Here is an 11,579-nt window from a genome sequence, read left to right on the forward strand (position 1 = left end):
GAAGCAATTGCTTTTATTAATAGGTAAATAATCTGTTACTGACCTCCACAATGACAAAACCCATCATCTTTGCATCATTGCTATGAGTTTCCTCTTGCTGCATAAGCAAAGCTGATGATAATATTTGAAAGATTTAAATACTGGGCTTCATAAAGTTGTTACTATCTCTCTTGATTTCATCAACCAAAAATCTTTCCATCCCATTCTTGATACCATCACTCTCCCCTCACTTATCTTTTGAAATTAATTATAAGGGCCTGGACATGCAAGGGGGTTATTTAAAACGTGGCTGTAGAAGCAGACTAGATTTGTCTGTGAATTTTATATAGGGAAATCACCTGAATTGTGCAGTGGTTTGAATATTTGTAATACTGCAGTGCCTCAAAAGAGAATTTCATTTTAGATCCACTGAGGTGGTTATACATCTATACGCTGACACTTGCTAATAAATTATTAATTATCACCAAGTATGTAATGGTGAGATGTTGACTTGGATGTCTTCAATTTAGAAGGAGTAGCTATCCCAGGAGAATTTGGATGGGGACACTATCAAAACCCTGAGTCTTGTAAAAAGGAAATAGAAATTCTTTAAATTGAGAAACTTATTAAAGAAGGGACTTATCCCAAGAGGTGTTGGAGTTGCTGACGGCCCTCTGAAAAAGGGAGAATGGCACCTGGAAGAAAATAGGTGTACTTGAGTAGAGGGTTCAGATAGTGGAGAGACGCTGCATTCATAGAATTCACTTCCTCTCACTGTTATTTTTAATTTATTTTAGTTTCCTGCGGCTTTAATAAAGGCTGTTTACCATTAGGATGGTAAACAAATCCAGTAGGGCTGAACTAATGTCAGCTGTGGGATCTTTGGCTAAACTTAGGTATTTTGTTCTCATACTGCATATCACGTTGTCTTAATTTTAAGCAAAACTTCTCCATGGCAGAAAGTAAGGACATTCCTATTTTTATTTGTATGAAAACTTCAATCCCTGTCAAACAGTGGAGCTGGTTTAAGAGGAAAAATCTTGCCTCACCCTTGAGGAGAGGTTTTTTTTTAAATTGTAGTGGCACCCCTTACCTGCCAAAAACACTCAGGCATAAACAGCTGGGATGAGGTGCAGGGGACAAAGTCCAGAAGATCAAATCTACTAAAAACATCAGTATAGGCCCTTTGCGACAAAAATAAATCGTTTCTTCTGTGTTTGAGGGATGAGGGAACAGAAAGCTGGGAGATGTGTAAGGGTGCGGGCACCCACTGTGATGGTTGTCATTGGGAAGTAAAGGGCGAGGAAGAAATTAGATGTGCAGAATCCTGGAGATGCTGGGGTTGCTGGAACGTTCAAGGGATGGTTCTGCTATTGAGGGAGAGCTCTGGGTGGGGGGGTGGGTGGGCAGGTGTGAAATGGAAATCACGGAGAGCACTTCTACAGCTGTCAAGAGTGTTTCGTGGTTTGTAATGTGTTGACTTTATGTGGACAGGAGTGTTACTGAACTCACCTTGGTCCATGCTGCTTCTGAAAAAGTTTATATGCCTCAGTTTTCTTCTTCTAATTAGTACCAGTTTGTCTAACAGGGTCCTGCTGCTTCTGTATATATTTTTTGTGTGTGTGCAGTTTCTTGATTTTTGAGGAACTAGTGCAGATAAAACTCTGCAATGTGCTCTGTTCTCAACCACTACCTAAATAAGGATCTGTTGATAAGAAATCTGTTGACGTCTCTGTAAATGTTAGTCAATCTGTTCAAGCCAACTTGAACAAGTTTTTCCCATTCCTCTGTCTCATATCGCTTTACGTCTCTGACTGAAAGTTCTTGAGAAGTTGTCAGGGTGGTGTGAATGTGTTTGTGTATCAACACATCTCAGTTTGGTGTGAAGGTGACTTCAGCTGATCATGCCATGGCACAGCTTCCAGTTCTGTCAGTATTCAAAGACTTTTATTTATTTAAAAGTTTTTCTTCCTCTGTGGATCCCTCTATAGAAACACTACATCTCTGGCTGAAACTGTGCTCCAAAGAGATGCTGATATCCACTTGTTCATGTTTGAAACACATTCTTTGATGGAAAGGGAAATAACCATTAAAAAAGTTTGAGCTCAGCTGAATTTCATGGGTGGGAGTCAGGCTAGCTTTCCAGTTGAGAGACTGGTTACTGGTGATACGAAGTCAGATCCAGATAAGGACTTTGCAAGGAATTGCACCTAATTCTGGAGGAAAAATCTGTTGAATTCTAGTACAAACCACTGCCACCCCTTTCTATCCAGAGGAGGCTTGTACCCTCCTAAGATGTAACCTTTTTACGATGAGCTCAGCTACAGTAAGTTCACAGTGTGGTGTCTGCGTTAGGGACGGCTGTTTCCCATTGTAGTGAACTATAGCCTCTGGAAACTTCTGCTGACAAGAGTGCTTCCACCCTGTCAAAACCGCCAATCCACCAGGCGTTGGTTCTGCAATGGATGTCCAGAGGGGTTCTCTCTGGCAAGTGAATGGATGCAAAGGCCACAGGGAGGGTGAAGCTGGCACACCGTTTCATGCGATATGTCAAAGAGCACCCATCTCCCTTTTTTTGAAAAGAAGGGGTGGCTGGCTGAGAGGCTGTTTTTCTCCTGTGGCTGTTCCAGCACATATTTCTCCTCACCCACAATGTGTTTTAAAAATTTACTTCCTTCATCTGCTCCCCTTTATTCTTCCTGCGTGGGGGTCTTCTCTGATACCTTACTGTCGGAAATGTCCTGCCTTGATGTATAGAAGACAGCTTGTATTTGTGCTAGTGTGTCTGCATAGTGTATCGATGGAGGGATTTAATCTGTCCACCTGGAGCAGGTCGCTAGCAATAAACTTCCTTTTGAAAAAGTGGGTAAGGGTGAAGCATCCTTTTAATGCAAATTTAGAACTAAGACTTTGGAAGCGGTGCTGAGAAGGTGTCTGACCTGAACTGGGCACACAAAGCTCAAGACTAGTGCTGACTAACATGAGCCTTAATTGTCTGAGTGGATGGACTTCCAAAAAATGGGTTTTTCTCAATTGGGTCTTTAAGAAGATGGTTTGGACACACAAAAGCCCGGTACAGACTGAAAACAAGTGTCTGCTTGGAGATTTTGCTGGCTCAAGCTTTCTCTTTATGCTGTTTGGTCACTTATGTTGTACCATATTTATTTCCCACAACCGTTTCTCTGTTTGCTTGCTTTCTATCTGTGAACACTTGGGGGAAACATAAACATGCTGCTTTAGTGAATATCATTACTGACAATTTTGCTGAGCTGTATTTTGCCTATTAACATTATACATCCAATGTGAAAGATCATTGTTAATGTTTGTGTGCTGCACTAGAGCTAATTCTTCCCTATTTTTTTTCTTCTTTTTTTTTTTTGTTTGTTTTCTTCCTTTCCAGGGGATCTACAAGTACCTTGAGAGGTCATTTTCAGACTTTAAGCAGAGAGGCTTTGTTGTTGGATATGACACACGAGGTCAGGTCACCAGCAACTGCAGCAGTAAGAAGTATGAGTATTGCTTACATTTGCGAGACTAGAAATCAAATCGTGGCTTTAAATGTGTTCTGTTCTATCAGAATATTTTTGTCATGAGCTGCACACACTGTTTCTTCTCCCTTAGTCCTTTTTAAGTAGTAACAACGAGTGGTGTGGACTAAAGCCTTTATAATACCAATTGTCTGCAAATATGGAATGTAAGACTAGGCCCTTCACCAAAGAATGTAGTCTAAATGCATGAGACCATTAGGCAGACATTAAGAAGTTGATATGCCCGGAGAGAAATTCGGATGTGAAGGTAAATTGAGAATACTGACATCTAGCTTGAAATCATTACATGTTAATGCACTATTGTTAACGCTCCTTTTGTATTATGCATCTGATTTAACCTTGCTTGGAGGAGAAGAATTCTACCTGCAGCCTTACTGTAACCCAGTATTATGGTACCCTTATGCTAGTCTACAATCCCAATGTATTTCCGCATTGGGAATATTTTACCTGGAATGCTTAAAATGTAAATTTCCAGTGATGCCAAACTCTGTTCTTTGCTGGGAGAGGGAATCTCTAAAAGATCGGCTTTCTGAATTTCCTAAGGAATCCTAATTCCTTATAATTCAGGGAGCAAAACACATGTTGTAATGACATACTTTACAAAAAAGCCAGCCCCGTAGCTAATTATTATTTAGTTAATTAGTAGTTAATTATTTTAGTTATTGTAGTTAATTGTTCTAACTAATGTGGGGTTTTTTTTTAATTTATTTTTGACAACATTTAATATTCTAGAGATGTGAAAGCTCTTTGTATAATAGAGCACAGAATCTAGTGACTGTGTTCTAAGAGTTTCCCTGTTCCCCCGAAGTCTTGCCTCTCCATGCGGTCTGGTCTGCTCTTCACGTGTGGCACAGTATCCACCAGGCTTTGGCATAAGGGTTTTAAACTTGGCTGTTACACTGTTTGCAAGGCTCTTACCCAAATTCTCTGGGTTATGCACAGCTTAAAAACGTGGAAGTGTAAGAAAAACATTCCTTTTCAGCCACACAAAGCTTAGAATTCAGACTTGATGGCAGCACAGTTGTAGTTTTTCACATGTCGAAGGAGCAAATCAGTTCTCAACTCTGTGTTTCTGTTGTCCCCTTGGGATGACACACAGTTACAGTAGTGCTAAAATCAAATTGAACCTGCCCAAAAGAGTGTTTTCAGTTGGATAAACATGCTTATACAGCACTGTGTGGGCAGGAGCACCTCTTCCTTTGCATCAGTTCCAGTGCCGGGGGAGATGGTGGACTGTCCAGCTGTATCCTGTAATTAAGTTGATGTAAACCATTGCGATACAGAAGCAAAATTACAGTAGCTTCACCTACAAGCTGAGCTCTCAAACTCTTCTAAGTGGTTTTAGGTTACATTTGGTAGGTGCTATAGTGAAATTCTGAGTAACTGAAACTCAGACTACAGTATGCTCATCATAGGAGATAGGGAAGCAAGTATTAATGCTTGTTTGTAAAAACGAGTGAGCAAAGCAAACGTACACTTTTTAATCTCTCATCTGTTTTGACTCTAAGACTTCCCATTAACTGCTGAGCTGTGTGTACCTGACTTGAAAAGAAATTTCTTATCAAACAGTTATCTGAAAGAAAATCAGTTTCCCTACTGCTTGAAAGGAAAAGTTTTTAATCAAGGCAAGGTTTAAAAACTCAGCTGCTGTTACTGTTTCTAAACTTTTTGGAATAAGAGTGTTCTGGTTTGCAGAAGTACATTTCAGGAATAGATCTGCTCCCTGGATAATGTCTGAAGCTCCTGAAAAAAGCTGGCAAACAAGCTTTGTTGTGTGGGATACCGAAACCTTTTCCAAACCTGCTGTTGCAGACATCTGGCATTTTAAACTGTCTGGGAGATTGGTTCTGTCCTTGAACGAAGGACAAATGTTACACCAGTAGATTCTGTATCTTTTGGTTTTGATATCAGTGGTTTATTTATGTGGTTTACTGAAGTGCCTCATGCTTTTCAAGTCACAAATAAAAGCACTGTCTTGGATTCTGTAACCTGGAAACTGTATGACATTGACTGTGTAAACTGTAGAATACTACTTCTAGTGTAAGGAAAAAAAAAAGGATTTAAGAAACAAGTGAAATGAAGGTTGCAGTAATGCCATATGGTTGTTGGGTTGTTGTGGGGAGTTGGAGTGACTGAATGGTTTTGTTTTGTTTTTTTTTCATGTTGGTAGACTTGCAAAGCTCACTGCAGCAGTCCTACTGGCTAAAGACGTACCTGTATACTTCTTTTCCACATATGTCCCTACACCGTTTGTGGTGAGTCATCTTCTTTATATTGTTGAACCATGCAGGTAACAGAGTGTTTAAAAGTTTACCAGAAATGTGAACTGGGAATTTTCTTCTCCAATTCTGTTATTTAAACAGAAACATAAGGGCTGTTTGGTACATTTGGCTCTTCAAGGAGGCTGTAACAAGAATGTCGCTGAATTTTTTTTGTATGCAGATAGTCGATAGAATCCCATTTCACTCTGGGCTGCTGTGTGAGGGCAATAGTTATTGCAGTCCGGGCTTTGCTCTATTAGTTACTGGTGAAGCATTCTGCTATTCTCTTATTCTGGGCTGAAGAGCCTGCGTGTCATGAGGGTCAAAAATGGTATTTATATATTGGGACTGTATGTTTTTGGACATAAGACTTCTACTGCTCGGAGTGGAAGAAATGAAGCATTGCCTCTAGTTTTAATATCTCAAAAAAAACAGAGCTTACTGTTCTAGTCACAGAAGCTTTTTCTTGCAGGGCTTTAAATCCTTGTTTTCTATTCTGCAAGCTTTTCTAGGGTGCTGTGTAATGCTGTGGATCTTGTTTCGAGAGGAGGACTGAAGGGACTGGTTGCTCTTTAGCTGGAAATACCTGTAACTTGTTTTTCAACAAGCCTTTTTGTGAATTCCTTCATTCTGTTTCAACCTGTTTTCTCTTTCGGAAATACTAGTGTAATCTGAGTGTAGATGTTCTTTAGTTGTCCAGTTAACAATTGTGTTTGTGTAACTGGTAAATAGAATGTAATTGGTAAATAGAATGATGTTGCTATGCAACAGAATAGAACAAGCTTTCTCTCTATTATAGGAACCAGAATGATGAGCATTTAATGTATAGTTTTCTAATAAACTAGTGAAACATTGAGCCACTTCTCCTGCAGCATCCTATCGTGTAACTGTCCTAATAATATAATGGTATTTGTGCTGGCATGCGGAACTCTTGGGTAAATTGACATTTCTGGTTTTCCTTTGTAGCCCTATGCTGTTCAGCAACTCGGAGCTGTGGCTGGTGTGATGATCACAGCATCCCACAACCGGAAGGAGGACAACGGATACAAGGTAAGGCTTGAACTTGAAGTCTGTAGCCTGTCACAGCCAGCTGCTTTCCAGTATTACCTACGTGCCTTTGGCATTTGGCTTCTTCTGGAGCACATGTGCCTGTACATTAGAAGGAGAAATGAGTTCAAGTAATTAATCGTTCTGTAACCTGAATTACACACACCTTCCTCTGCAATTAGAACTTAAGACCATGCTGCTGGTGTATCTTGAGCACAAGTCTGTTGTGCCATTCCATAGAGTCTAATCAGCAACTGAAGAAACACTTAAGCAATTTATGTGTTTGCTTCTTAGACTTAAAAATTCTTTAAAACTAAGCTAGAACTTAGGTGAGTTAATCCACACAGTAGGTGACTGCGCTGAAGATGGGGAGATGATTTAAGAGTTGATTAATAAAACTATGTAGTAGTGTGTTGCTCCTTGCAAAGTTGTTTTTCTGGGCCTTGAAAGAGAGGTGGGTCGCTTAGTTTTGAAAGCTTGGAAGGGTATAACCATCCATAATGGCAAATACTGCTTATGCAGTATTGTAACACAGGATTTCCTTTCTAAACTTTATAAGAATCTGAACTAAACTTTAAGTGTTCTAGAGGCTTAGTAACAGGTCAGTGAGTAATGGCAATGATAGGAAAACCAATCTTACTCTACACGGAGAGGACTCTTGGAGGTGATTGTACTGCACTTGTCTTCTGTGGAACAAGTTGTAAAGTATTTCACCAGCCTTTACTTCTGCTTAGCTGTAGCAATGAATAAGAAAATAAGCCACATCAGTTTTTCCAGGTGCTTCATTTATCAAGAAGCAATTATTTTTGTGTTTTCTGACACAAAGCTTTTTTTTTTTTTTTTTTCCCAGGATATTGGGAAAGAATTCTTTTATTTTTCACAACTTCCCCAGTGAATTCAGCAGCTTCTAAAGGTTTTGGACAATTTTAACCAAACTTGGCAAACCCATAGTTTTGAAGATGCTGAGTATCTGTGGGTTTCATGAAAGCCAGAGAACAAGAAAAGAGACAGATTGGTCTGAGTAGAAAGCCTGCACTGTGAGCTCAACCATGCTATTGGAAGCAAACTGTGGGAAAACTGGCATCTAAATAATTCTTTAACAAAGACTTTTTATAGTTCAGAGTTTGATAGCGTTTCCAGCTGAAAGATTATGGTTGTTCAGTTGTGGAAAAACACGTACCTTGGCACACTGCTTATCTGTTTTACTTTGATTTCAAAAACAAGTTGTGCTTCTTTTTCAAAAGGAATGTCAGACTATGTAGAAGGTAATGTTTTTCTTCTGTTACAGTTTGCACAACACTCTCAAATGTAAGTGCCCAGTTTTGGTTTCTCACGTCCTGATGATTTCAGTCATAATAGCTAAATACCAGCTTTTTTGAGAATCGTAGAATAGTTTAGGTTGAAAGGAACCTTTTAAAAGCCATCTAGTTCAAACCCCTTCCCTGGGCCGGGACACCTCCCCCCAGCCCAGGTTGCTCCAAGCCCCGTCCAACCTGGTCTTGAACACCTCCAGGGATGGGGCAGCCACAGCTTCTCGGGGCAACCTGGACCACGGTCTCACCACCCACACAGTCAAGAATTTCTCCCTAAGATCTCATCTAAATCTCCCCTCTTCCAGTTTGAAGCCTTTCCCCCTCATCCTATCATTACGTGCCCTTGAAAAAGTCCTTCCCCAGCTCTCCTGTAGTCCCATTTAGGTACTGGAAGGCTGCAATAAGGTCTCCCCAGAGCCTTCTCTTCTCCAGGCTGAACAACCCCAACTCTCTCAGCCTGTCCTCCCAGCGGAGGGGCTCCAACTGTCAGAGTATCTTTGTGGCCTCCTCTGGCCCCGCTCCACCAGGTCCATGTCTCTCCTGTGCTGAGGCCCCTAAGCTGGAGGCAGCACTGCAGGGGTGTCTCCCCAGAGCACGTCAGAGGGGCATAATCCCCTCCCTCTCCCTGCTGGCCATGCTGCTGGGGATGCAGCCCAGGATGCTGGGGGCTTGCTGGGCTGCCGGCACACATTGTCCGCTCATGGCAAGCTTTTCATCCCCGGTACCTCCAAGTCCTTCTCCTCAGGGCTGCTGTCCATCCCTTCATCCCCAGCCTGTATGGATACTAGGGGTTGCCCACACTCATGTACAGGATCCTGGACTTGGCCTTGTTGAACCTCTTAAGGTTCACATGGGTCCACTTCTCCAGCCTGTCCAGGTCCCTCTGGATGCCACCCTGTCCCTCAGGCTTGTCAACTGCACCACTCAGCTTGGTGTCACTGGCAAACTTGTTGAGGCTGCCCTCGATCCTGTCTATGTCACTGATGAAGATGTTGAACAGTGCTGGTCCCAATATGGACCCCTGAGGGACACCACTGGTCACCGATCTCCATCTGGACATTGTGCTGTTGACAACTACTCTCTGAATGTGACCATCCAACCAATTCCTCATCCACTGAACAGTCCACCCATCAAATCCATATCTCTCCAATTTAGAGGGAAGGATGTTGTGGGGGACCACGCAAAGGCCTTACAGAAGTCCAGATGGGTGACATCTATAGCTCTTCCCTTGTCCACTGATGTAGTCACTCCATCATAGAAGGCCACTTGGTTGGTCAGGCAGGACTTGCCCTTGGTGAAGCCATGCTGGCTCTCTCAAATCACCTCCCTGTCCTCCATGTGTCTTGGCGTAGCTTCCAGGAGGATCTATTCTACGTTCTTCCCAGGCACAGAGGTGAGGCTGACAGGTCAGTAGTTCCCAGTGTTCCTCCTTTCTACCCTTTTTAAAAATAGGTGCAATGTTTCCCTTTTTCCATAGGGACAACAAATAGGTTGTGTTGCTGAGTAGCTATCGTTATATAACTAAAATGGTAAACTATATGGTTCCAAATGGCTTTTGAGAATCGAGCCACTCTGATGATACCCTTTTCTGCGTGACTCCAAGAAGCAGGAACTATGTGGAATCCTAAAGCTGAAAGAATTTATCAAGTTAATAAACTTTGTAAATAACCTGTGTCTTGTTTTCTTTAAACTTATACCAGGTTTATTGGGAAAACGGAGCACAGATCACCTCTCCTCACGATAAGGAAATTATAAAATGTATAGAAGAGTGCGTTGAACCATGGAATGGCTCATGGAATGAGAATTTGGTAGACAGCAGTCCTCTTAGACAGGATCCTCTGAAGAAAATTTGTGACTGTTACATGGAGGATCTGAAAAAGATCTGCTATCATAGGTATTGTATAAAACAAAAAGTACTTAAATTATGTTTTTAAGTAAGCTCTGGGTTACATGGGGAAAACTGACTGCTGACAGATAGACTTCAATAATAAAGCATGGGATGCTGCCATACATAAACACTTTGGATTTGGGTATAGGGCATGGGCTGCCTTCCAAAATTTTAATAGTTTTGGACATGCCTGTAGTGATTTTTATCGTCACAAATCGGTGACTTGATTTCTGTCTTTACGGTTCACAGAAGCTGGGTGCTGCGCTCTGCCACAGACGTCACTGTCTGCTTGGGGCCATTGCTCTGTGGTCTTCGTGGCGGGAATAATTTCTGGTCATCTCCCCGTTCTGTCTCACCCTGTCCCTTCTCTGATGTGTCGTTAAATTAGATGGTCACCATCATTAGGACTAAACCATACTTCTTGACAATAAAGCAGTCTGCATTTGGGCCCTAGGCCACCGTAAAGCACCCTGGTGTGAACCAGTTTATGCAAATGAATATGCTCAAAGAGTTCTGAATGAAATGCAGAAATTCAGAGTAAAGGTGAGGTGTACGTGCATGGAATAGAGGTAAGAAGATAAGTTTAAAGGTTAGGTGGGGCAGAAGATGACAATAAAAGGAGAAGGATGAGTAATGTAGTTCCTGAAGAGCTGGAGTAAGATCTTCAGGGTGGTGGAATAGCTCAAGTTTGATGCAGAAATTAACAGCTCGTTCTTGGGAGACTTTCAGCCGATTACCAGTAGAAGGTAAATATCTCATTTTCCAGGAGAAGCAGCTTTAAACCAGCAATTTCTAGTGAAAGCCCAAATGAGCACTTTTTATTCATTCCTTCTTTGAAATTAATGCAGAAGTCAGCAGAATAGTACAAAGTGTAATTGTGTTTTCTTTTGCTTTCTCACATGAAAGTAGTCTTATTAAAGAACTAAAATCTTACTGAAATTCTCTTTTCCTTCGCAGGGAGCTAAACCTGCAAACAAATTTGAAGTTTGTTCATACCTCTTTTCATGGAGTTGGACATGACTACGTGCAGTTGGCTTTCAAAGCGTTTGGCTTTCAGCCCCCCATTCCAGTACCTGAACAAAAAGATCCAGATCCAGACTTCTCTACTGTCAAATGCCCAAATCCTGAAGAAGGAGAATCTGTGCTGGTATTTTTGTTTCTGCATCTTCAGATTTCTATGAGATTTCCTTTGTTTGGCTATGATACTATTTTGAAAAACAAATTGGGGAAGAGAACAGGGAGTACCTGGCTTTCAGCTGTGTTAAAACAGCGGACAATCCATATGACATTTTTCTTTCACTGCATGTTACATGTAAGTAGGAAAACTGAGAGTTTATTTGCTCTTTTGAGTTTATTTTTTTCCCTTCCCTCTTCTCCCACCAGGAGTTGTCACTGAGGCTGGCAGAGAAAGAAAATGCTAAAGTTGTAGTGGCCACTGACCCAGATGCAGATAGACTAGCAGTGGCAGAACAGCAGAAGTAAGTGATGGGACCTTTTATTTTATCTCTTTCTGCAGAAGAGGTAGTGAAAATTGCAGGATGTC

At 41.4% G+C, this 11,579-nt stretch overlaps 1 protein-coding gene across 1 annotated transcript in view; it reads left to right on the forward strand.

Annotated features, from left to right (window-relative positions):
* Positions 1-11,579, forward strand: part of PGM2L1 (phosphoglucomutase 2-like 1) — a 41,833-nt gene that overhangs the window by 20,263 nt on the left and 9,991 nt on the right. Inside the window, exons 3-8 of the mRNA XM_009891001.1 lie at positions 3,380-3,486; positions 5,698-5,782; positions 6,755-6,838; positions 9,849-10,042; positions 10,994-11,183; positions 11,420-11,514. Of these exons, the coding sequence (XP_009889303.1) occupies positions 3,380-3,486; positions 5,698-5,782; positions 6,755-6,838; positions 9,849-10,042; positions 10,994-11,183; positions 11,420-11,514 (755 nt within the window). The remainder of the gene's footprint in view (positions 1-3,379; positions 3,487-5,697; positions 5,783-6,754; positions 6,839-9,848; positions 10,043-10,993; positions 11,184-11,419; positions 11,515-11,579) is intronic.

This window comes from Charadrius vociferus, unplaced genomic scaffold (genome assembly GCF_000708025.1).
Source record: "Charadrius vociferus isolate BGI_N301 unplaced genomic scaffold, ASM70802v2 scaffold407, whole genome shotgun sequence".
Taxonomy (NCBI): Eukaryota; Metazoa; Chordata; class Aves; order Charadriiformes; family Charadriidae; genus Charadrius; species Charadrius vociferus.